This window comes from Elephas maximus, chromosome 4, assembly GCF_024166365.1.
Source record: "Elephas maximus indicus isolate mEleMax1 chromosome 4, mEleMax1 primary haplotype, whole genome shotgun sequence".
Classification (NCBI taxonomy): Eukaryota; Metazoa; Chordata; class Mammalia; order Proboscidea; family Elephantidae; genus Elephas; species Elephas maximus.
In genome coordinates, this window is record NC_064822.1 from 57030300 (window position 1) to 57057648 (window position 27349).

The 27349-nt window shown below is 45.1% G+C and overlaps 1 protein-coding gene across 8 annotated transcripts in view; it reads right to left on the reverse strand.

Annotated features, from left to right (window-relative positions):
* Positions 1 to 584: 584 nt before the first annotated feature.
* WNT5B (Wnt family member 5B) overlaps positions 585 to 27349 on the reverse strand; it is a 132363-nt gene continuing 105598 nt past the window's right edge. For 5 of the 8 annotated variants that reach the window (XM_049885125.1, XM_049885127.1, XM_049885122.1 and 2 more), the window contains 4 exons: positions 15246 to 15394; positions 13704 to 13951; positions 8201 to 8493; positions 585 to 2036 (listed from right to left, as the gene is read on the reverse strand). In XM_049885125.1, the coding sequence (XP_049741082.1) occupies positions 1578 to 2036; positions 8201 to 8493; positions 13704 to 13951; positions 15246 to 15394 (1149 nt within the window). In that variant the 3' untranslated portion in view covers positions 585 to 1577. Of the gene's footprint in view, positions 2037 to 8001; positions 8494 to 13703; positions 13952 to 15245; positions 15395 to 16075; positions 16553 to 16610; positions 16906 to 27349 lie in introns of those variants that run through there. The other 3 variants (XM_049885120.1, XM_049885124.1, XR_007517477.1) reach the window with 3 other exon arrangements.

Below are 27349 nucleotides of genomic sequence, written 5' to 3' on the forward strand. Positions count from 1 at the left end.
GGGCTCCAGATGTGGAGAGGCTTGCAGAGGGTATCCCACTGCCTGTGCTTTACCAAGGACCAAGGAAGCACACCAGGGTTAACTTTGTAGCTGTAAAATGAAGGAAGAAGGGAAGAAAAGGAGATAAAGTGGGATTTAAACTTAATCTCTGATTTTTTTTGTTGTTGAGTCGATTCCAATTCTTGGTGACCCCATGTGTGCAGAATAGAACAGTTCCATGGGGTTTACAGGGCTGTGCCCTTTCACAAGCAGATCACCAGGCCTGTCTTCTGAGGCGCTTCTGGGTGGGTTCAAACCGCCAACCATTTGGCTAGTGGTTGAGCACTTAACCATTTGCACCACCCACTTATTATTTAACTTTGTGCCAGACCTTGGGGAGAGGGCTTAAATGTATTGTTTTACTTAATTTGCACAATATTCTCCTATCCTTCTCTCTAATCACCAGACTAGAACTCTAAAACATCTCAATTTCCTTATTCTCTTCCATACATGTACCATGTAGCAGGGTCCTAAGGGTCAGATAAAAAATAAAAGGAGACTCATGAAAGATAATCATGTGTCCAAATAAGGACAAGGAGAGAAGCCTCAATGAAGGGTATTTAATGTCACAGAGAAACTGTACATCTGGGCCAGAGATGAAGAGACCGAGCCAGGCCAGCTGCACCTGACCTATCAATGGATCCTGTTGGTTCATGAGGCTTCCCTTGAAGGAGGAAGTGACAGCAGCAGCATCACAAGTTTCCTCTCCCTGTGTGGGAGGACAGTGCAACGTTCACTCAGTTCAGTTATGCACCTGGATTTCCACAGCCCAGGCACAAATATTCAGTCCATGTCCTTTCTAAAACATCAGGTCAAATGAACCCCTTGCCCCTTGGTGCAGGGAACTTGTGGCAGGAGCTAGTGAAGTGTGGAGGAAGAAGACTTCTTGCTGGAAAGACAGGCCTGGAAGTCCAGGGAGGTGTGGATCCTCAGGTGTGGCCACCTGGTCAGAGACGACACCAGACCGCTCCTCATTTTGGGAAAGGAGCTGTTGCTGTCACTGTGGATTCTGCAGATATGTACACAAGTGAACAGGTAAGAAAGCACCAGGCCTCTTACTGAACCAATTGGTATTCTGGGCAAGACCCTGAAGACATCAAGGTCCAAAGTGAATTTCTGCCACCTTCCATGGGGCCTCTTGACCTAATGCCTGGGATCATGGAGCAGTCACATACCCACCAAAGACTTCAGACTTCCAGACAAAATCATTTCTCCATCTAACCACCACCTCTCTCCTCAAGGCATTGGTGGGTAGACAGTAAATATTTCCAAGTTCTTACAACCTGAGCGTCTCCACCAGAGGGAGAGAAAGAACCCCTTCCTCCCACCCACTGGGAGTCGAGAACCAGCAAAGTCCAGTCCTCAAAGATCTCCAGCGTCTCTTAAATAAGCTTTTCCTTTCTGTTTTCTTCTTTTAATTATTTATCATCCATCTATTTATTTATACAAATATAAAATATATTTATATAGATTTATATAATATAGACTTTTGTGAGGCAGAGTGGAGGAGAGGGCCAGAAGAGAGGGGCCTTCTCTGGCTATTTACAGACATACTGGTCTACGATCTTGGTGCACTTTTTGCACTTGACAAAGCAGCACCAGTGGAATCTGCAGTGGCAGCGCTCCACCTGGACAATCTTGAACTGGTCGTAGCCCCGGCCACAGCACATGAGCTCACAGCCATCCATGCCCTCCGAGGTCTTGTTGCAGAGGCGGCCCTGGGTGCCCAGGGAGCCTGTGGTCTCATTGCGCAGGCAATAGTCAGGGCTGGGATCCACGTACACCAGGTCCTCTGGGGTGGGCTGGTTGAAACGGCTGTTGACCAGCTCCAACTTGCCTTTGCGCGTGATGCGCATGGCGGCGGCGCTGTCATACTTCTCCTTCAGCTGGTCCCCCACCTTGCGGAACTCGGCCAGCTGGAGCCAGCAGGTCTTGAGGCTGCAGGACCCTGAAACGCCATGGCATTTGCAGGCTACATCTGCCATCTTATACACAGCCTGAGGGAGAGATGGGAGGAGAGAGAAGGGGATAAGAAGGAGAATCCCTGATGGATGATATAAAGAGGGTGGCTAGGGTAGACACAGGCTAAACACAGAAGGGGGGCTGATATGGGGAGGTGGTGGAGATAGTTTTTTAAAGTATACAAAGATTTTCCCAGAATCCTCCAATACTCAGACTGAAAGCAGACAAAAGGAGCACCACATAGACAGCTGTCGGGGAGACAAAGGAACATCATCTTATACTTTCACTTTCTACTTTATGCATTTCTTGAAATTTATTACAATAAATATGTGTCATTTTTACCATCATGGGGGAAAAAAAAGACATTTCCATCTTGATCAAGTTCTCAAATGAAAACCAGCAAAATGTGCCCAGCTTTTACATAATATGAGGCACGAGTCAGAAAAAAAAACACCAGTCGGATTGTAAGCCTATAACAGGAGCCGATGGCATGGCCCTAGTTAGCCAAAAGCTTTCCCCCAATCCTGCCAAATCCCCTAAGAATTAAAAGGTCCCTTTTTCTGTGTTGCCATTTGGTCACTAACTCCACAGGGTTATCAGGAGCCACCCATAAACCACATCATGTTCGTAAACAAGACCAGTTTCCTCCATCCCAGCACCCCCAGTCGCCCCCTGTGCGAGGCTGTGAGGGTGGAGGAAGAAAGGGGAGAGAATGTGCAATGGAGGAAGAGCAAGACAGTGGGCCTACCTACAGGGGCAATTCATTTGAAAAGAAGTCCACCCACAACGACATGGAGTGGACCTGAACTTGGGTCATCCCACATCAGAATTTAAAAAGCAGGTGTAGACCAGAAAGCTGCTTACAAAGTCCTTTTCAATGAAAGCATACTGATGCATTGTGTGAAATAACCCTGGCAGCAGGCCCAGAAGTGCAGATGGCAGGATAAAAATGCAAGCCTGCTGCAGAACACTTCCTTATGCCACCGCTATTGTCACCAACTGAGTCAGGACTCTCTTTTCAAGGGTTTCTCTTAGCTTTCTTTTCAAGAGCCCCCAGATTGCGTCTTTATTCAGCTCTGTGCAGAGACCACTGCAGGTGCAAGAAATAGCTTAACCATCATCAGCTCAGATTACTATTGTCAAAACTCTTCCTGATTTTTTTTTCCTGGTATGAAATTATTCTTGCTATATTATGGCGGGGAAATTAAAGACTGAGAGAAGCTAAATAACATGTTCAGGGCCACCCAGAAGGGAGTCAGAATGACTATCTGCTCCTGCACTCCAATCCTGGAGCTTTAAAAAGGCTTAGGGTAGAGAAGGAAGGAAGGCTCCTCTCCAAGGTTAAAGGCACCAGCACTTAGCCTGGAAGCTCCAGGCACAAAGCATAAAGGAACTGACACCCCATTCCAACAGGCACTTCAAAGCTGGGAGCCTGTAATTATCCTTCTGGCACAAATCCCCTGGGTCTGTGCTGAAGCCTGACATTCCTCTGGAAATGGTCCTTGGTTTAGAGAGGGATGGCAAGCATCTGGCGCTGCTGAAAGGAGGAAGCATTAACGGTCTAAAATTGTGTACCCTGCCACTAAGTGACTAAGGGGACAGGATAAGCATCTCCAGTGGGAGTAAACACTTAAGGAGATTTGGGGAAGGAGAGTCAAAGCGAGAATCTGTGGAGTAAGGACAAGAATTTTAGCAAAACAAATCCAAGAGGAAGAGTTCCACAGACCCTCACTAGTGAGACATCCAGTCCATCATTCCTCTAATATAAAGACATTGTAGAGATAAGATTTGTATGTTTTCTTTTTTCTATTTTATTATTGATAATATATATAAGCTCCTCTTGTAGACAAGAAGAGAGTCCCAATTTTTGGCCCTTCCTGCTTACTGAAAAAGCCATAAAATGCTTTTAAAAATGTTTTAGCGCCACATCTTGCCCCCAGCAAAGCCGTCTCTAAGTTCCTCTTCCACTTCTATCTGACGGCGTGGCTGAGTTTGGTAACGGACAGGAATGTCACAAGGATTAGACAGCTTTTACCTTTTCGAGTGACTAAACAACACCAACCCACTGGTCTTGCCACTGGTATGTAAAATGGACTTACTAGAGACTCTTAAAGGCCAAGAGAAATTTCTTGCAAAGCATGATTTACTCTACGATCAAGATGTCAGATCCTAGATAGTCTGCTTAAAAAAAAAAAAAATGCAGTTGTAAAGCACTAATCCAGGGCATGTTCAATCTCTACCCTCTTTAGTTCTTCCTGGAGAACTTTCTGTGTAGGTGTGAGGAGGTGGGAGGTGAATACCTTTGGGCTCAGATGGTGACTGATGGCCAAGGCCTGTTCCTTGGAGAGAAGATTAAAAAAATGGAGGGACAAGAATTTCCAACCTGGAGCAGACAAAGGCAAAGGGAGAGATAAAGGGCTATGGAAGAGGTGTGGAGACTGGAGGAAGGGGGGCCGATGAAGACAGACAGAGCAAGACTGGGAAGGTGTGTAAGGGAGAAATGAGGCAGATGGAAGGGAAGGCGCTGTTGAGATAAGGGCCTGGTACAAACAAACAAACAATTAAGGGCAATAAAATGAGGAGCCAGCAGAAGTGGGGTCAAGACTGTGACTGAGATGGGGAAGAACTGTTGTCTCGTCTTCTCCAAAGCGCCCCAGATTAGCATGAATGACATCTGCCACAATTCTGCAAGGATAGGTCAGAGCAGAGATAGGAAGCAAACAGCCTCCCATGAATTTGACATCTTACTAGGAGGCAATATAGAAACTTTTCTCTGCATATTCGCAGGCACCCACCCATGTAAAGCACAGTGAGGGCTGCAAGGAAGTATAGATTTCAATGTCTGCCCTTGGGAACCTACAGCCAAAAGGAAAAGGCAGAATAAGAGATATCTCAAGAAAGGCATAAAATGCTCTCCTGGAGTTCAGATGTAAGAGGGACTACTCACTATGGGGATTTTAAGGAGTAGGTAGTATTTGAATTGGAATCTTGAAAAGTGGATAGAATTTGGGCATTCAGAGGATAAAATAAAGCTCTTAACCCCTTTCACTAATCTCTTTCTACTCCTCGGGGTTAGACACCTGAAGACTCAACACCAAGGACTGGGGGCTAATAGACTTCCAGATGGAAACGAAGCCCTGGGATCCAGGAGTCCCAGAGGTTCCCTGAGAGTTGAAGGTCATCTGAGATGGCTGCAATCTCTCTGCTGTCTGCCCTGGCGTATACCATCACAACCACAGATCAGAGCAATGACCAGAACTCCTAACATCACCACAAATTAACACCTCTGAGCCCATATCTGGCTAAACAAAAGTAGCTTCTGTATATGTGGTATGTAAGGAAGACAGTAGACAAATTCTAAATTTTAGTTGCTGTCACACTGTTGATGATGCCAACTTTACACAGGTGTACGTTGTGCTAACCAAAACAAAAAACCCGTTGCCATCAAGCAGATTCTAACTCATAGCACCCTATGGAACAGAGTATAACTGCCCCATGGTGTTTCCAAGGCTGTAATCTTTATGGGAGCAGACAGCCACATCTTTCTCCTGTGGAGTGGCTGGTGGGTTCCAACCACAACCTTTCAGTTAGCAGCCAAGCACTTAACCACTGTGCCACCAGGGCTCCCGAACTTTGTGCTACCAAGCCGATATTGCGAGATCTTGATTCACACAAAGGACATTTCCAATTGCATTTATTTGATATGTGCCCTTATAAAACATGAATTAGTTTTTAAAATTTATCTATAAACAATTTTTAGAAATATACCCATATCCTCTTACTGAATCACCAAGGACCAATATTAAACTTCTGAACTTATTTCTTCTCAAGTAACTGCCACTCTGTGTTAAGGATAGATTGATGGAAAAATGTGGGAACTGGTGATGGTTGCACATGACAAATGTAATTAATGTCACTGAATTGTACATATAAAAAATGTTCAAATGGCAAATGTTTTGTTTATATATATATATATTCACCATAATTATTAAAAAAATCCATTAGTTCTCATTTTTTTAAATTAACTCTTTGGTCTTACTGTAATACCTAGCTTGGGCTGCAGAGCTAGCTGGCTTAATATAGACCTAAGTCTGGATAACACTCCAAGAAAAGAAGTCTGTTTTGATTCCTGAGAGGTCTGTGGTCTGCTGGCCCTTCGCCAGGAGAAGAAATACCCCACCACCCAGCACTCAGACCTCAGAGCTTTCTAAGGAGTAACCTGGATGCACATCCACCCTCCCCTCCAGTCCCTCTCATTAATGGATACGCTGAACCAGTAAAAGGTGGAGCTTCCTGCAGCAGGCCCACAAGTTTCCTGAGGCAAAGGCCAACTATGATCGGGCAGCAAAGAAAAGGAGAGGCCAGAGCGTGTGCTCAGAGGTGAGGTCCTCATGAACGAGGTGCAGGCAGAGAAGAAATACACTCTCCAGCATACCATAAAGGGAAACCTAAAGCTGATGGCTTATGTTCTGCATTTAAAAAAAAAAAAAAACACAGTTGCCGTCAAGTCAATTCTGACTCATGATGACTCCATAAGGTTTTCAATGGCTGATTTTTCAGAAGCAGATCACCAGGCCTTTCTTCTGAGGTGCCTGTGAGTAGACTCCAACCTCTAATCTTTCAGTTAGCAGGGACTCCCATGTTCTGCATATACAATAAACCAAACTCACCACAAAAGCGATATTTTAGTTTCTACTGAAATTAAGGCTCAGAAGGCAGCATCACGTCTTACGTGAGACTGGTAAGATGTTTGCTTGAGTCTTAAAAAGATGGGTGTCTCCAATACAGGGGAAGTCAGCACAATTGGACTAAACCAAAAGCTATGAAGTTTCCTGAACACAACCAAACACTTGGAGGGACAGAGTAGCAGAGGCAGGAGTCTGGGGATCATAGTTTCGGGGGACATCTCGGTCAACTGGCATGACAAAGTTATATTCTGCATCGCACTTTGGTGAGTGGCATCTAGGGTCTTAAAAGCTTGCGAGCGGCCATCTAAGATGCATCAGTTGGACCCAATCTACCTGGAGCAAAGAAGAATGAAACACCAAAGACACAGGGAAAATATTAGCCCAAGAGACAAACGACCACATAAACCAGAGACTCCATCAGCTTGAGACCAGAAGAACTAGATGGTGCCCTGCTACCACCAATGAATGCTCTCACAGGGAACACAACAGGGAGTCCCTGATGGAGCAGGAGAAAACTGTGGTGCAGAACTCAGGTTCACATAAAAAGACCAGATTAACAGTCTGACTGAGACTGGAGGACCCTTGAAGACATGGCTCCCCCCTCCCCGCCCCCGATGCTCCTGTTAATCCAGAACTAAAATAATTCCCAAAGCCAACTCTTCAGACAAAGATTAGACTGGTCTATAAAACATAAAATAAAATAACACACAAGACTAAACGGGCAGCTCCTGTCTCGAGGCGAGATGAGAAGGCAGAAAGGGACACAAGCTGGTTGGATGGACATGGGAAACCTGGGGTGGAAAGGGGGAGTGTGCTGTCACATTATAAGGATTGCAACTAGTGTTACCTAACAATATGTGTATATTGTTATGTGTATAAATATGTGTATAAATTTTTGTATGAGAAATTAACTTGAGCTGTAAACTTTCACCTAAAGCACAATTGCAAAAAAAAAAAAGATGGGTGTCCCATACTCCCACTGATGTGAAAAACTCCTGGCCTAGAAGTGTGTTTGTCATTAGTACTTGAATGGGCTTTTTGACTGGGTTTCTGGATATGTATGATAGCAGCTCTTAAAAGTCAGCTCTGGTTTTTTCCTGAGCCTTTAACAAATCATAAACCCTAGATGAGGTTTAACGGCCTAGATTTCCAATCGTCTTATTTGTTCAAATTACAAAGCGGGGAATGTCAAGACAAGACCTCTACTCCACATGTCTGGAATTCCAACCCAAACATTCCATCTAAATTCTATAGGGACAGATGTCCCGTGTAGACTCCGAGTAATAAATCAGGTTAAAAAAATAACGATCACCTGTGTCCGTTGGGAAATGGGGCATTTTGAAATGGATTAGTTCAATATGCGGACATCTAGGTCAGGTAATTATGTAAGAAGCTCCACGGTCAGATTAACTTCCTTCCTCGGTGGCCAGGCCACAAGGTCACAGCTCAGCTCAGGAGCAGCCCAGTTGTCCTACAGTGTGTGTGGAGGTGAGGGCTGAGGTCCATCTTACCCTCCGGCCCGCCTCATTGTTCTGCAGGTTCATGAGCACTCGTCCTTGCTCCTCTGATCCCTTGGCAAAGTTCTTCTCCCGCTCCCGGGCGTCCACAAACTCCTTAGCAAAGCGGTAGCCGTACTCCACATTGTCCCCACAGCCACCCCACAGCCAGTCCCGGGGAAGGTCCTTGGGCCGCGTTGTCCGGCTGCAGCCGCAGGTAGAAAGCTCCCCCTCACGGCAAGCCCGACTGATAGCATTGACCACCCCCGCAGCACTCACTGCATAGGTGAAGGCAGTCTCTCGGCTACCTGCAGGAGAAACAAGAGAGGTGGTGAAGGAGGTCAACTCTCCTCTTCTGGCCAGGCCCTTCCTTCTCTCTGCCCCCTCCCAACCCTTACACCACAGCCTCTGCTGCGGGCTCCCAGTGATGGGAAACAATGTTAGGAGGGAGCACCTCCCACTTCCCATAGCTCTAATGTTTCGAAACTTCTCTTTATCATGAGCTGGAATTTGCCTGCTGGTTACTTCTGCCTATTGGGCCTAGCTCTGCCCTGTGACTCCACCAGAATAAAATGACTCCCCCAAGTCTTGGCCTACACTAAGATTCATTCCAAAGAAGTTTCCGTTACCAGTGATCCCTAAGAGGTAGACCTAAATGGAGGGGAGAGTGGGCATTAAAGAATTTATGGAACATATGGGACCAACAGAATGAGATTGAGTCAAGAAACAATGGGATCAATAGTAGGACTCTGTATCCTAAGCAAAAATTTCTTCCTCCCAGATGCAATTTCTCACCACTCTATGAGCCACACGTCTGTCTCTTTTATTGCTACCATTATCCATTATCTAGCTAGACAGAGGCAGAGACCAAGAGTAGAACGTGAACTAGAAAGTACAATGTTCAAAATAACCCCAGCTGTCCCCTTTTCTCCTCCATAGGGTCCACACTGCCCCCTGACTTGAGAGCAATGGGGAATCACGTCAGCGGTACCTACAATTTCAGACACTAAGCTTGGTCCCTGTAAATATCCAGATATTTTTCCAGTAGAAAATCTAAACTACTTTCCTCCTCATTGCTAAACTGAATCACTTAAAAACTCACATATGTTCTACTTTAATAAACATTTTTTTTAAATAATACTCATTAGTCATCAGATGAATGCAATCAAAACCACAATGAGATACCACTTCACACCCACTAGGATGTCTGTAATCAAAAGACAGATACTAACAAGTCGGTGAGAATGTGGAGAAATTGGAACCCTCACACATTGCTGCTGGGAATGAAAATGATGCAGCTGCTTTAGACAGCAGTCTGGCAGTTCCTCACAAAGTTACACAGAGTTGCCATATGACCCAGCAGTTCTACTCCTAGACATACACCCAGGAGAAATGAAAATACACATCCACGCAACAACTTGTACACGATGTTCACGACAGCATTATTCATGACAGCCAAAAAGTGGAAATAACCTAAATGTCCATCAACTTACGAATAGGTAAACAAAATATGGTGTGTCAGACAATGGGCTATTACCTGGCCATAAAAAGGAATGAAGTACTGATAAATATTACCACGTGGATGAACCTTGAAAATATTTTGCTAAGTGAAAGAAGTCGGAAACAAAAGGCCTCATGTTGTATGATTCTGTTATATGAAATGTCCAGAATAGGCAAATCCATAAAGACAGAAAGTAGATTTAGTGGTTGCAAGGGACTGGGGCAAGGGAGGAATGGGGGGTGACTGCTAACGAGTATGAGGTTTCCTTTTGGGGTGATGAAAATGTTCTAGATTTAGATGGTGATGGTTGCACAACCTTGTGAACATACACAAAACCACTTAACTGTACACTTTAAAAAGGTGCGTTGTATGGTACATGAGTTACATCTCAATAAAGCTGTTATAACACTCATACGGACTCAGATATGAGGGAAGGGAATGGTTCTTAGTAGAATACTAGGATTCAGTCCTGATCTTAGAGACTAAGCCAGGTGGAATCTTCAGCTTTCCATTTCCTCCTCTCCTGACTCTCCACAGTTGGAGTAAACTCAACCCAGTGCTGTTGAGTCGATTCTGACTCATAGCGACCCTTTAGGACAGAGTAGAACTGCCCCACAGAGTTTCCAAGGAGCGCCTGGCCAATGGTCGGAGTAGGCACCCCATAGTCCTGTCTTGGCAGGTGGAGAGGGAAGCAGTCTGCAATCAACTAATAGGTCTAGAGTGATCTCCCACTTTGGCCTATTTCTTGATTATCTAGGCAGGACACAGAGAAGTTTGCAACCAGACCACACTGGGTGAGTCAGTTTTTCTCAATTAACCTGGCGTCAGCTTCTGGTCAGTTGTGGAATAGGAACAGCCCAAGAAAAACCCAGATGATGGCAGGAAGTTACACTCATGATTCAGCCATCAGGACTGACATTTGCGTCAGTACCCAAATACAGCCAGAGACCAGGGAGTGAGCGGTCTGGGGGAACCAGACTATGAGAATGAGCACCCAGGACGATAAGATGGCCAAAGAGGCACTGAAGGAGAAAGGTCTGGGCCCCAATTTGAGGGATTCATCCCTGGGAAGTCTTCCTAAAATGCAACCTCAACCCCCTGACATGGCATCTTGGAGCAGGAAGGAGCCTTTGAAGCTACAGCCCAGATCTACGTTCCATCCACTGTAAACATTCTTTTTACAGTATTCCTCAGAGAAGCTGGCTGGGTTTTCAAGGCAACCCATTCCTTTTTTTTTTTTTTGGGGGACTCTAATCACCAGAACACTCTTTCTTATATTAAGTTGAAATATGCCTCCTATAACTTCTGCCTGGTGGAGCTACGCTGTCTAATCCCTTTCCATTTGACAGCCCTTCAGTGTTTGAAAACTAGTATGCCTTCTATGTTTTCACTTTTTCAAGCTACATATGTCTGATTGCTTCTACCATTCTTTGGCAAACAAGCTTTTCAGAGCTGAATCACCTCTCAGAATTGGCCCCAGGTTCTCAACACGCCCTGTAAAATAATGTGCCTGCTGCTGACCATAACACACCAGACACGATGTGCTCTGACAGCTCTAGCCCATCATGATGACTTGGGACTCCGATCTGTCCTCCGGTGTATTAGCTGTCTCACACAGGCACTGTCTCTGCCTCTTTTGGTTAGGCGCATCACCATGTGCTGAGCGTGGGTGGCTCTGCCTGGATGTGGCATCAGTTGCATCCCCTGGTAAGCTCAGGGTACTAGTAGTTGTTTTTGTTTTTTTAATTTACTGGTACTAGTAAAAGTACTAGTGCTACCCTTAGCAAGCGAGAGATAACCAGGGCCTTCGGGATGGATAAGCGATGTGGGGGGCTTATCCATACGTGAAACAATTCAGAGTTGAAACTCAAACCATCTCAAAGGTAAAGGCTAATAAACCAGGGGTTTTTTTATGAAGCCCCTAGAGAGGCCTTGAATCTGCCTCCACAAGGAGGACAAGAAGACAGTACAACCATATCATGCCCTCTGCATTCCCAGAACTATAACTACCAGGAAGGTGCCTCCATGCTCCCACCCTGGGCAGAAGCTCCCTGAAGTGCCAATGGCTCCCTCCAAGCTGCTCTGCTGCCCTCTGGTGGCTGACTTTTGCAGCCGCTTCAAGGAGAAAAGGAGTCTTTTGGAAGTCATATACAAGACAGCAGTGAGAAGACTCACCAGGAGCTACTCTGGGCCCAGGGGGAGGCATGGAGAGCAGCTTCCCAGGTAGCATTAGCCTGCAGGGAAGTTAATAAAAAAGGAGCGGTAAAAATAAGGCAAATATATGGGTTCCATTTTGTAACAGAGTAGGACTGACATGTCTGCTTTCACAAGTCACTCCACATACCAATCTGAACCCAGTGGAGAAGCATCTACTCCGCCAACCCCTTTACTTCCTAAGGGCAAGCCTTGCTTTTTGGCCTTTTCTCAAACAAGATAACACACGAAAAGGTTCCAGCCAATGTCAGTTAAAAACCAGCTGCCGTGTAGCAGACCCCGACTCATGGTGGCCAGAATAGAACTGTGCTCCACAGGGTTTTCGGTGACAGATTTGTTCAGAAGTAGATTGCCAGATCTTTCTTCTGAGGTGCCTCTGGATGGACTCAACCTCCAACCTTTCGGTCAGCAGCCAAGCTCGTTAACCATTTGCACCACCCAGGGGTTCTCAGGCATATATTAGGTTCCCAATATAGGTCAGTCCCCTTGAATCGATTAGAGACTGCCCTTTCTCTATACCTGGGTCATCGTCACTTTCTTACCCAAAACAGGTCTGGAGAGTAAGACTAAGACTTTCATCCAAAAGAAGGGATTTCAGTGGGTTTAAAAAGACTTTAGATAAATTATGAACAATCCCACTTAACCCACATGTCCATTCTTTTGGGAAAGTGGCCCAATAAGGCCGTCACAGGAGCTCAAGCTCTTTTATGCACTTTGAGTGGATATTCAAGGGACCAAGAGAGCAACAAGGTTCAAAATGTACTCCCCGCCACCCCCCCGCCCCCATTCCTTACTTCTCAATATGGGGTGGGGAGGTAGGGGAAAGACTTCTAGAATAAATGGCTAAGAGTGGGGTGGAAGCGGGAGAGGACTTCCAAGTATCCGTCATAACGAGGAGCACAGAACCTCTAACTCCCTTTCACGCTAAAATCACTCTTTGGGGGAAGCCCCAGCCTCAGGTAACTCCTGAATGTTGTTGCCTTTTGAGGGGAAGCTGTTCTGGGAGAATGTGAGACAGGACAAACACAGTGTTCTAACACCTTCCTTTTATGGCCCTGAGGATAAGACCCAGTAAAATAGGGCCGGATTTCTCAATTTCTTGCCAGGGAGGGGAGGACTGCATTTCAAAAGGACCTAAAACAATTAGACCCCAGATCACACCTCCATCTAAGCAATAGGGTAGCCAAAGAACCCTAGACCAGCAGTGGGAGAGGGAAGGACAGGAATCCAGGAAGGGAGGGCCCTCTCATCTTTCTTCTTTAGTCTGCCCCCTTCCCCCACTTTCGCATACATCCCCTTTCATATGAAAAGGCCAGGACTGGATCTGGGTCGGGTTAATGACAGCTATCATCAATTTGGCCCAAAGTTTCGCCCTCTCTCAAGGGTCCAAGTGAAAGAGGCAAAAAGCCGAACAGACATTCAGGGTTGCGATTTTCGGTTCCCTAGCCAAGGCTCTCAAAGACGGCCGTTGTTGTACTAAGAGACAAAAGGCAGTGGTGGTGGGCGGGTTTCCTAATCCACTAACTCAACTCAGATGTTCTGACCCCTTCCCGGAGTGAGTCACAGACAGCCTGACCCAGGGCAAAGCTGGAAAACAGAGGGCTAGAGGAACACCAAGATGTGTGGTTAATACATTACCGGAGACACCTCTTTTTTTATGTGTGTTTCTCTCTCTTCTTGCCCACTGCTTCCAAGCCTGTCATAACAGCGCATGCTCTTTCATGCACTTTTAGTTGATGCTGGGCCAATCCTGGCAGACGAGCACAGTTCCTGCGGCCAAGCCCTGTTCTGGTAGCCTCTTACCTATTTGCATGACTCTCCCAAACACGGAAGTGTTGTCCACGGTGCTGCAGTTCCACCGCCTCTGCCGAAACTGGTACTGGCACTCCTTGATGCCTGTCTTGGCTCCCTCCCCTATGTAGGCCATGTGCTCCTGGTATAATTGGCACAGTTTTCTCTGGCCAGGGGAGAGTCCAGGAAGCTGGCTACACACAGGCTGGGCACCAATGATGAACATCTCGGGTCTCTGCACCGGGTTCATAGCTAGTGACCTACAGCAGTGATCCAGAGAGGGAGGAAAAGGCCAACGGGTGAGCTGCAGGAAGTCATTCATGCCACACATGCATCAAGTGCTTTCTGTGTTCAAGGCTTGGGGAGAAAGAGGAACACACGTGACATGTGAGATGCCAAGAGCTTAGGGCAGACTTGAGCTTCTAGATCCACAGTGATCAGATAGGGAAAGATCTTACAGCTGGGGAGAAAAGGAAAGCTTTTATGATGAGATGGCCAGAATATGAATTGGGTCTTGAAGGATGGAGGGGGCGAGTGGAGAAGGAGACAGGGAAAGGAGGCTATTCATTTGAGGCAGAGGGCAAAAAGCACCAAGCCTCAACAGTAAGCATATGACTTATCCAAGGGGCAGGAGGAATTAGCTCTGTTTGGCCCAAGTGCAGGGTATGTGATAAAAAGCAATTAAGTTCCTTTAAACAGAAATCCCCTTATGCCTTTAAAATAGAGTCCAATTTACATATATCACAATATATTCTACATGTTTTCACTTCCATGTCTCACTCCACACATCTCCAAACGCTCTTTATCTGCTCAGGGGATCTCCCTTTTGCTCCTCATCTACCAGATGTAATAAAGTTTTAACTTAGATGAGAGTGCTGTAGATTTGTCATCTGAGTAAAAATGTGAGCAGAGCATAGACCATGCAAAAGAGATGGTGATCGCCTGCCATTTCCATGCTGACTTGACAATGACAAAGTCTTAAAAACATGCAGGAAAGCCACATGTGATCTGCAAAGCTCTCATCTGCTCTTAAGACTTTTAAAACAGTCATTCTACTCTTCCTGCCCCACTCCCCCCTCCCCTCCAAAGAAAGATATCAATATTCGTATTGATCCAATAGCAACAAGAGAGCTATTTCTAACAGTTCAGGAAAGGAGAGCTGAGAAAAGGATCAGAGAAAAAGGAATTCCTAGTCTTTTATCTTTGGGGGTATCCCTTAACCCCTGAGAGAGAGAAAAAGAGCCTTCTCGTTTCCTGGGATAAAAAAGGGCCCTTAGTATTCCTAGAGGAAACCCTGGTGGCACAGTGGTTAAGAGCTACAGCTGCTAACCTAAAGGTCAGCAGTTCAAATCCACCAGGCATTCCTCGGAAACCCTATGGGGCAGTTCTACTCTATCCTCTAGGGTTGCTACAAGTCAAAACAGACTCAACAGCAATGGATAATGGTAATGGGGTAGTATTCCTAGAAATAAAGGAACGAACGATCACATCTCAATTACCAAAACAGGGAGGCCTTAGGTTGGAGAAGTAGGACTTGAGCTCCCTCTCACTCACCACCAGGAGTTGGCTTCTGCAAGAAGCTGCGCCCAGCTAGACAGCAGAGCAGCCGTGAAGAGCAGCAGCAGGCCAGGCATCGTTGGCCTCACCCCTCTCCAGTGCCCTGGGAAGACCCTGGGGACCGACAGCTTCCAAGATGGGGCTCCCTAGAGAAAGCAGAAATGAAGGGAGAATCAATGTGGAAATACAACAGATAAAGGAAGACCAGGAAAAAGGGGTGGGGTGGGGGCAAGTACAAAGGATAAGCTCCGGGGTAGATCTGAGGTCAAGTTCTGGTACTCCCGATGGAATCCAGCCTCTTTCCAACCTCCATCTCTTTTGCTTATCCTCTCACCACAGAGTTTTTATGCCTCTTACCCAAAGCTGTGGGCACCCTTCTCAGGAGCCAATCCCAAGGGAAGCAATGAGATGAAAAACCAGAAAAAAATAATGAAAGCAAATCATCTCAAGAGCAGAGTGTGCTCTATGCAGTATTTTAGGAAGACGCTTTGGCTGTTGCAAAGCACACCTGTCCTTCTTCTAGAACATCCAAAGAGATGGGGAGGACCATCCCATCCACCCCTCCCTTTACCACTCACGCCAGCCCAGAGATTTTCTTCTCTGACATCAGGCTTTCCTTTGTCAGGTTAAAAAACAATTAGTAAATTAGAATTATCTACACCTAAATAGGAGTCTTCCCTTTCAATCTGTACCGTTTTCACTCTCACCAAGTTTCCTAAATCCCAACCTTGTTTATTCTTCGCTAAACAAGGGATAATAGCAGTAGTAGTAAAACAAAGGCTTTTCATTTTGCAAGGCAATTTCTCTGAGAAATGCGAGAGCCATACGGGGAACTGCTGGCGCCTAAAGCTTTGGGGGCTGAGGTGCTGTCTTCCTAGGTGGCCTGGTCCCCTCCTGTGCACTCTGCGGTCCTCTTGGGCCCCCACGAACACCTTTCCCAGCAGCAGTGGGGACATGGCCAGCTCCTGGTCTGCAACTCTTGCGTAAAATGTCTGTGCTGTGGACACATCCTTCAGAAGCAACAACCCCTCCCTTGCAGCATGAGAGCTTCCCACGTTTCCCTTTCACTTTTTGTAACTAATGTCCGTGCTCCCCACAAACACCTTTCCTTGAGCCCTTGAAAAACAAACATCCAGAAAGTCCACGCTTGTGGATCATAGAGCAAGTCTGTAAACACACGCCCCTTCCACTCACACCCACCTTGTTTCTCCCTTAGTGTCCATCTAGGGCATGACCCCACATCCCCAATGAGCCTTCTTCCAACGACCCCTTAACACCTCCAACTTTACACACACAAACACTCTCCCACGCACACGCGTGCTGAGCTGCACTCCCCCCCCCCCCGCCCCGCCGCCAGCTCACCGTGCTGGTCCCGCAGTTCTGGGTCTCCAGGCTCTCCGGGAGGGGGTGGCAGGTGCTTTGGGTCATAAGCCTAGGAGATATGTTTGTCCTGGGGCCACCAAAAGAAGAAGGTGGCCTGAGCAGGATCCAGAGAAGCTGGGACACAGCCTTTTCCCCACCCCCTTTTGGTTTTTCTTCTCGAGGTCTCAGCTGGGGTGGGGGTACCAACAGGCAGGTGTGTGGGGCCAGCAGGGGGCAGATCAAAGAAGAAACTTGCTCCTTCCCCTTTGTCATGCAGAGTCAGCTCGGAAATGATCCGGTCTCTATCCCGGAGGACTAACAGCTCCCCACACCCTACTTTCCTACAGACCTCTCCTCCTCTAAAGGATGCCCCCTCCCCCTCGACCCTCTACCCCCCAATAAATCCTCCCCCATCCCTCAGGGCAGGAGGTCTGTGAATGCACCGACTGGAACCGAGAGAGATGGAGCAGAGATAGGGCTGGCACCAGAAGCTAATGGCTTTATGGAGGGGAGGGGACCAGGTCCAGAGTAGTGAGGATGAGAGAAAAGCTTCAAAGAGCTTCCTTGTCCAAACATCCTCAACTCCACCTACCAGGCCTTCGTAGGGACTGAAGAGTCCCTTTAAGCCTCCTCCCTCCTGCTTCCCCAACCCCCTTCTCCCCCTACCGCACCCTCCTAAACTACATCACCATTCCCGCCACCATGCCTCCCCAAACACCCTATGCCCCGGCTGGCATATATCCTCACACATTGCCACCACCAGATAGCCAAGTTCTTTCTCCCAACTGGTGACACTTCTTATCCCCTTGCTGCCACCCTCACACCAGTGTCTCTCACCTGTGTCACACCCTTTCATCAGGCTCCTGTTAAATCTTTCTGCTCCTACAAGCCCTAGGTCCAAGCGAGGTCACGATGGGGGGCCGCCATTCCCGAGCCAAGGACAGGAGTCAGTGCCTGCTAACGGTCACTGTGGCTTTGACTTCCCAGTGACAGGCTGAAAGGCGGGCTAAAGCCAAACTCGCCAAGAGCTGCTAATCCCGCCCCTCGTCGCCTTATAAACATAAATGGAGACAGGAATCACTCCCAGCAACTGTTCCCACCACTCTATTGTTTCCACCAAACTCTCAGCTCATTAAAAAATTTTTAAAAATACGAAAGAAAGAAAGGAAAAGACTTTAACATGTGTGGTGGCTTCTCTCTTTGCTTCCAGATGTGTGGTACCTGAAACTGAACACTCCTCAACAACCCCTTCATCTTCTTCCCTGCTGCCCTCTTGCCTGGCAGACAGATGTGTGCCTCTGCTGTGAGTGGGAACAGAGCCTGAAGCTGGCAGCTGTTTGCCCTCTCCGACATTCTTTGCTTTCCTTGCACGGGGGTGGGAGGAGAGAGGAGCTCTAAGAAAGGCAGCCAAAGAGGTAAATGTTAGCAATCGGTTTAATTAGCATGGGCAGCATGGGAACTTCTTACCTCAACCCAACTGGGGAGGAAGGAAGTGGTGTGGGAGTGATGGTTTGGTCTTGATGAGCAGGACTCATCTAAAGCCCTACTTATGGGTCCCTAGTGAGTTTTACAGCAGGACTCAACCAGGGGAGGCTCTCCTTTGTGTAGAAGGAAAGATCTAGTAAATACTCAAAAGGCAGGGAGAGAGAATTCCTGCTGCTGCCATTGCAATAGCTACAGATTTCCTCGGAGAACTGAACAGTTTCCCTTCCTAAGAGAGGCAACTGTCATTTCAAATACACCTAACACAGTATTGAAGTAGGAGAGAATCCAGGGTCTCTATTCTCTAGTAGTAACCGGGATGGGGGAGTGGGGAGGAGGGGAGAAGGGGAGGAGACTGTGGTAGAGAGGGCCAAGATACAAAATCCTCAATCAAGACCCTTCCAGAAAGCCCAAATCAGCTGGTCAGACATCTGCTCTGCCCTACTTCTTCATTCATGTATTCATTCATTCAATAAATGCATTCATCAAATATGCACTGAGTGCCTATTATGTGCCAGGCTGTTTTCTAAGTGCCAGGAATATGACAGTGAACAAATAAATGCATACTATGTTAAAAACCAAAACGAAACCCACTGCCATTAAGTACATTCCGACTCATAGCGGTGGAACTGCTCCATAGGGTTTCCAAGGCTACGCATCTTTAAGGAGGCAGACTGCCACATCTTTCTCCTTTGGAGTGGCTGGTGGGTTCGAACCACCAAGCTTTCAGTTAGCAGCTGAGTACTTTAACCACTGCACCACCAGGGATCCTCATACTGTGTTACGTCCTGTGAATACTATGAGTTAAAATAAGTTAAAATAAGGCAGGGAGAAGAATACAGAATGATAAAAAGTGATGGTTTATATTATATCTTTTGAGGAAGGCCATTCTCTGAATAGCTGGCCACCCCTCTCCTAACCACCATGTAGATAGGATGGTAGCAGGGGTGTAACCTTGCTGCATATCCCCAACTCCTCTGTACTGAGACTGCACCATCCAATTTTATAGTCACAATCATCCAGTCTAGTTGAGTCAATTCCGACTCATGGCGACTTCATGTGTGTCAGAGTAAAACTGCTCCATAGGGCTTTCAATGGCTAATTTTTTCAGAAGTAGATCACCAGCCCTGAAGGACCAAATTACTGGGCTAAGGATTGTGGGAACCATGGCTTTGGGGAACATCTAGCTCAAATGGCATAACATAGTTTATAAAGAAAATGTTCTACATTCTACTTTGGTGAGCAGCCGTCTAAGATACTCCACTGATCTCACCTCGTCTGGAGCAAGGGAAAATGAAGAAAACCAAAGGCACAAGGAAAAGATTAGTCCAAAGGACTAATGGACCACAAGTACCACAGCCTCCACCAGACTGGGTCAAGCACAACTATATGGTACCGGGCTACCACCACCGACTACTCTGACAGGGATCAAAATAGAGGGTCCTGAACAGGGCTGGACAAAAAACGTAGAACAAAATTCCAACTCAAACACACACACAAAGACTAGACTTACCGGTCTGACAGACTGGAGAAACCCCAAGAGTGTGGCCCCGATACTTTTATAGCTCAGTAATGAAGTAACCCCTGAGGTTCACCCTCCAACAAAAGATTAGACAGGTTCTGAAAACAAAACAAGACTGAATGGATACACCAGGCCAGGGGCAAGGACGAGAAGGCAAGAGGGGACAGGAATGCGGGTAATAGGGAATCCAAAGTCAAGAAGGGGAGAGTGTTGACATGTCGTGAGGTTGGCAACCAATGCCACAAAACAATATGTATATTGTTTGTTTAATGAGAAACTAGTTTGCTCTGTAAACCTTCATCTAAAGTTCAATAAAAAAAAAAAAAAAAGAAGAAGAAGTAGATCACCAGGCCTTCCAAGATACCTCTGGGTGAACTAGAACCTCCAACCTTTTAGTTAGCAGTCAAGCACCTCAACTGTGCACCACCAAAGGACTCCAGGGGGCGTGTATTTGAAAATAGAAATTCCAAGTTACCTCCCTTTTTCTGGTTGGACTCAGTCACCAATTTTCATTCCCTTAACAGATCCAGCCCAGAATTAAGAGACCACAAGAGAGACACACAGAGAGAGAGAAAGCAGAGAGACCTCAAGGAACTCTGCCCTTTAAGGGGTATCTCTGTGCTTTTCACAAACACTTCAGAGAGTGGCCCTCAGATGAAAACCCTAACCGAAAGGGCAAGGGGCTGATTTCAGGTCATTAACCACCCCTGGATGTCTAGGACTGAGTTCCCCCAGAGCATGGGAACTCAAGCAACAAGTCATGGGAAATGGCATCACAATCCCATACCTGCCCCCTTCCCCTAGGCAGGAACCCTGACACCTAGAAACCTACCCAGAAATAACAAAGAGCTTGGTCGGATTGTGAGCCTTTTCAAGGCTGCCACTGGCTAATTCTTATGTTGTGACCCGATGGGGAGCTACTGAATGCGTAATTTAAAAATACATTTGCAATTTTATTAACATTCCTGGCATAACAAGGTAGAAAATCTTAGATCTTAGCAGCCTTTGGAAAGGGAATGCCTCTCTTTATGAACCAACCCCTGGATGCACTGCTACTGAAGGATCTGTATGCTCTTCAATGATTTCCACGGGGCAGGGGCGGGTTGAGAGGGGAGCAGACAATACAGAGCTGCAGTCTTCTGCATTCTCCGCCTGTGTAGAGAAGGACTCTTTATGGGCCTCAACACACTTGATAGACACCTCCTAAAATGTACGTCTGGCTCAGTCATTTCCTTCCCCATTTCCAACTAAGTGCATCCTCTCCATCTATCTGAATATCAGAGCAGTTCTTTGTGGTCTAACCTACAGCAGCACACGGCTACAACATGAGTTTTCCTAAAACACTAATTTTAAAGGATAATATCCCTCTGTTTGAAAAGTTACAGTGGTTCTCAGTGCTTTAACCATTTTAACCTTCCCAACCTGGCCTCATTCTACCTTCATTCTTTTCCTGAATTTCCAATATTGGGTCTCTTTTCTAATCTCCTACTCTTAGAACAAGCCTTGCTCTTCTCCACCCCAAATGACATTCCAATCCTTTTTCCAGGGATACATTCTCCACTGCTCTCCAGCAATCCAAATCTTTAACTCCTTTCAAGTCCACACTCAAGATTCACTTCCTCCATGAAATTGTCCTTGATTAATCCAACCTCATGAAAATCTTTCCATTTACTTGTGATTTCCTTACTGTTTATGAATACATGTATACAGTCTACACCACCCTAACCCACACACGCTGCCTTCGAACATGTTTTTCAAGCAATGTGTATGTTTCTTACTTTCCCAGTAGATCAAAGGTTTCCTGAAGTTACAAAACATTTCTATTTCTTCCGCATGCCCCATTGTGCCTAGTACAGTTTTATTTAAACCTGTTGCAGCCAAGTCAATTCCAACTCATAGTAACCTCGTGTGTATCAGAGTAGAACTACACTCCATAGGGTTCTCAATGGCTGATTTCCAGAATTAGATCTCCAGACCTTCTTCCTAGCCTCCTCTGGATGGACTTGAACCTCCAACCTTCCAGTTAGTAGCCAAGTCTGTTAATCATCTGTACCACCCAGGGACTCCATAGTTTTATTTGGGCAATAATAAGTGACTCTTAGTCAATAACCAGTAATATTAGCTAACATTTATTGAGCACCTACTACATGCACTACACTGTACATGCATTTTTCTCATTTGATTTTCACTTAAATCCTACATGGTGGTGTTATTGGATGCCATCGAGTCTATTTTTGATTCATAGTGACTCCATGGGACAGAGTAGAACTGCCCTCATAGGCTTTTCTAGACTTTAATCTGTATGAGAGCAAATCAACAGGTCTTTTCTCCCAAAAAGCTGCTGGGTAGGTTTGAAACACCAATCTTTCACTTAGCAGCTGAGAGCTTAACCACTGCACCACCAAGGCTCCATGCAAAATCCTGTGTACTATATGCTATTATTATCCTCACTTTGAATACAAGGAAACTGAAGTAAAGTGGTTAAGTACCTTGCTCATACAGCTATTGAATGGTAGATCCTGGTATGGAAATCAGATTTTCCACACAGGTAAATATATTGCTTGGTACTCCCTCCTTGTCACAGGAACATAACGCCTTCTCTGCTTTACCCATCTTCTCTCATTACTAAACAACAGTTCTCTTCACCATCACCTATTACTAAGGCTGAGTATAGTAAGACTGCCAAAGAAACAATATCCTGATTACAAGAAGTTAACACAAAAAGCAGTGTTTGTCAAAAACACGCCAATTGCAAAGTTACTAGTACTAAACAAAAATAAAAACACACCCAAAAAAGCCTTGTGCATGTGGTGGGGGAGCCAGACTTTTCCCCCAACCAAAACGATATACAGATTGAGAATAGGCAAGACTGCCTAAAGCTGGAGGAATCAAAACAATACAATGTTTTAAAAGAGCTGGTGTTTATGTTGGGATGGAAAAGACAAACCCAGGCCAAGAGATGTTGTTGTTAGGCTGTTAGGTGCCATCAAGTCAATTCTGACTCATAGCGGCCCTATGTACAACAGAACAAAACACTGCCAGGTCCTTCACCATCCTCATTATCACTGCTATGTTTGAGCCCACTGTTGCAGCCACTGTGTCAATCCATCTGGTTGAGGGTCTTCCTCTTTTTGCTGACCTTCTACTTTAGCAAGCATGATGTCCTTTTCCAGGGAATGGTCCCTCCTGGATAACATGTCCAAAGTATGAGATGAAGTCTCACCATCCTTGCTTCTAAGCAGCATTCTGGCTGTACTCCTTCCAAGACAGATTTGTTGGTTCTTCTGGCAGTCCATGGTATATTCAATATTCTTTACCAACACCATAATTCAAAGGCATCAATTCTTCTTTGGTCTTCCTTATTCCTTGTTCAGATTTCACATGCATATGAGGCAACTGAAAACACCATGGCTTGGGTCAGGTGCGCCTTAGTCCTTAAAGTGACATCTTAACTTTTCAACACTTTAAAGAGGTCTTTTGCAGCAGATTTGCCTAGTACAATGCATCATTTGAGTTCTTGACTGCTGCTCCCGTGGTCGTTGAGTGTGGATCCAAGTAAAATGAAATCCTTGACAACGTCAATCTTTTCTCCGTTTATCATGATGCTTGCTTATTGGTCCAGTTGTGAGGATTTTTGTTTTCTTTATGTTGAGGTACAATCCATACTGAAGGCTGTGGTCTTTGATCTTCATTAGTAAGTGCTTCAAGTCCTCTTCACTTTCGGCAAGCAAGGTTGTGTCATCTGCATATCACAGGTTGTTAATGAGTCTTCGTCCAATCCTGATGCCTCCTTCTTCTTCATACAGTCCTGCTTCTTGGATTATTTGCTCAGCATACAGATTGAATAACTATGGTGAAAGGATACAACCCTGACACACACCTTTCTCGCTTCTTGGTCTAAGGACAGGTTCCTCATGAGCACAATTAAGTGTTCTGGAATTCCCATGCTTTGCAATGTTATCCATAATTTGCTCTGGTCCACACAGTTGAATGCCTTTGCATAGTCAATAAAACACAGGTAAACATCTTTCTGGTATTCTCTGCTTTCGGCCAGGATCCATCTGACATCAGCAGTGATATCCCTCATCCCACGTCCTCTTCTGAATCCAGCTTGAATTTCTGGCAGTTCCCTGTCGATGTACTGCTGCAGCTGCTTTTGAATGATCTTCAGCAAAATTTTATTGGTGTGTAATAGTGATGATATAGTTTGATAATTTCCACATTCTATTGGATCTCCTTTCTTCGGAATGGGTACAAATATCAATCTTTTACAGTCAGTTAGCCAGGTAGCTGCCTCCCATATTTCTTGGCATAAACTAGTGAGCACTTCCAGTGCTCCATCCGTTGGTTGAAACATCTCAATTGGTACTCCGTCAATTCCTAGAGACATTTTTTTTCACCAATGCCTTCAGTGCAGGTTGGACCTCTTCCTTCAGTACCACTGATTTTTGATCATATGCTATCTCCTGAAATGGCTGAACATCGACCAATTACTTTTGGTACAGTAACTCTGTGTATTCCATCTTCTTTTGATGCATCCTGTGTCTTTTAGTATTTTCCCTGTAGAATCCTTCAATATTGCAACTCGAGAATTGAATTTTTTCCAGTTATTTCAGCTTGAGAAATGCCAAGCGTGTTCTTCCCTTTTGGTTTTCTATTTTCTTTGCACATGTCATCAAAATACTTTACTTTGTCTTCTCGAGCTGCCCTTTGAAATCTTCTGTTCGCCTCTTTTACTTCGTTTCTTCTTTTTGTTTTAGCTACTCAATGTTCAAGAGCAACTTTCAGAATCTCTTCTGACATCCATTTTGGTCTTTTCTTTCTTTCCTGTCTTTTTAATGGCCTCTTGCTTTCTTCATGTATGATGTCCTTCCACAATTCATCCGGTCTTCTGTCATTAGTATTCAATGAATCAAATCTATTCTTGAGATGGTCTCTAAATTCAGGTGGAATATATTCAAGGTCATACTTTGGCTCTCATGGACTTGTGATTTTCTTCAACTTCAACTTGCATATGAGCAATTGATGGTCTGTTCCAGTGTCTGCCCCTGGCCTTGTTCTGACTGATGATATTGAGCTTTTCCATTGTCTCTTTTCACAGATGTAGTTGATTTGATTCCTGAGTATTCCACCTGGTGAGGTCCATGTGGATAGTTACCGTTTATATTGTTGAAAATAGGTATTTGCAATGAAAAAGTCGTTGGTCTTGCAAAATTCTATCATGCAATCTCCAGCATCGTTTCTATCACCAAAGCCATATTTTCCAACTACGAATCCTTCTTCATTTCCAACTTTTGCATTCCAATCACTAGTAATTATCAGTGCATCTTGATTGCACGTTTGATCAATATCAGACTGCAGAAGTTGGTAAAAATGTTCAATTTCTTCATCTTTGGCCTTAGTGTTTGGTACGTAAATTTGAATAGTCACATTAACTGGTGTTCCTTGTAGGCATAAGGATGTTATCCTGTCACCGACAGCATTATACTTCAGGATAGATCTTGAAATGTTCTCTTTGACAATGAACGTGACACGATTCCTTTTCAATTTCTCATTCCCGGCCTAGCTGACCATATGATTATCTGATTCAAAATGGCCAATACCAGTCCATTTCAGCTCACTAAGGCCTAGGACATCAAACTTTATGCATTTCATTTTATTTTTGACAACTTCCAATTCTCCTAGATTCAAAAGGCCAGGAGATGATAGTCTGGGAAGATGGGCCCTGGCATAGTGTGAGGGGCTTGTGGGAGACAGTGGCAGAGGGGAGGGTGCAGAGTGGTTACGTAAAGAAATGAAAGGTTTTGGGAGAAAGGAGAAAGACATTTTAATCAATCTTAAAACAGGGGAACTGACTGACCAAGGAGCTAGAGAAGACTCTACTTTGATAGCATAATATTGTGCATATTATCTTTCAATGAATACAGCTACCACAGAGCTCTTTTTTTTTATTGTGGGAAAATACATATAATAAAAAATTTATCATTTTAACCATTTTTAAGTATAAGTTTCAGTGGCATTAATTACATTCACAGTGTTGTGCAACAATTATCACGACTTTCAAAACTTTTTCATCACCCCACATAGAAACTCTATACTCATTAGGCAATAAATCCTTATTCCTCCCTCCCCCTGGCCCCTGGTAACCTCTAATTTACCTTATGCCCCTATGAATTTGCCTAGTCTAGATCTTTCATGTAAGTGGGATCATACAATAATAATCCTTTTGCATCTGGCTCTTTTCACTCAGCATAATGTTTTCAAGGTTCATCCATGTTGTAGCATGTATCAGAACTTGGTTCCTTTTTATGGCTGAATATTCCATTGTATGGATATAGCCCATTTTGTTTATCCATTTATCTGCTGATGGACAGTTGGGTTGTTTACACCTTTGGCTACTATGAATAATGTGAGTAATGATATGTGGAATTTTTTTTTTAGTTTTATTGTGCTGTAGGTGAACGTTTACAGTGCAAATTGATTTCTCATTCAAAAATTTATACACAAATTGTTTTGTGACACTGGTTGCATTCCTTGCAATGTGGCAGCACTCTCCCCTTTTCCTCCAGGGTTCCCTGTGTTCATTTGTCCAATTTTCCTGTCCCTTCCTGCCTTCTCATCTTGCTTTGGGAAGGAGTTACCTATTGGGTCTTGTATATTTGATTGAACTAAGAAGCATATTCCTCAAGTAAGTTATTGTTTGTTTTATAGGCCTGTCTAATCTTTGGCTAAAAGATGAACTTCAAGAGTGGTTTCAGTTCTGAGTTAGTAGGGTATCTGGGGGCCATAGTCTTGGGGGTTCCTCCAGTCTCTCTAAGACCAGTAAGTCTAGTCTTTTTTTGTGAATTTGAATTTTGTTCTACATTTTTCTCCTGCCCTGTCTGGGACCCTCTATAGTGATCCCTGTCACAGCATAGGTGGTGATAGCCAGGCACCATCTAGTTCTGGGCTCAGACTGGTGGAGGCTGTGGTTCATGTGGTCCTTTAGTCCTTTAGGCTAATATTTTCCTTGTGTCTTTGGTTTGGAACTCTTTTTAAAACTAAAATTTGACCATGTGACTTCTCTGTTTAAAATTCTTCAAAGATTTCCTATCTCCTGAAGGATGAAGTAAAAACTCCTCACCACATTATATAAGGGCTTCCAAAATCTGACTCTTTCCATCCCCTTCTGTTTTTCCCTTTGTGCTCCAGAAACCTCAAACTACTTGTACTTCTTCACCCAATCCCCATGCTGTTTCTCCCCTTTGTGCCTTTGCCCATGCCCTTCCTATAAACGATCCTTTACAAGATCATTTTCCCCTTACCCTTTGCATAGCAGGGTCATCCATCCTTGAGGTCACACATTCAAAGTCGCATTCCCTGACCATCCTACCCAAAGAAGGCTCCCACCTCCATTATTCTCAGTTCTGGCTTCCTACATAGCATTTAAAATAATTTCTCACAGCATTTACTATAACTTGGAATCATTTGGTGGGCTTATCTGTTCATTTGTGTTTTCGTTTATTTCCTCATAGGCACCAGGAGTTCAGAAAATGGTCCTATTCACCATTTTCTCCCCAGTAGTTAGAATAGTGCCCAAGGGTACCTAATAGGTGCTAGACAAATATTTGTTGACTGCAAGAAGAGTGAAGCTCTTGCTTCCATACAGAGGGACCTCTTTTGGCTCTCAGGGAAGGGGCTAGCCTCTCACCAAGGTTAGCCTCTCTTTTTGGCCAAGAGAATCAATCTTTTTGGC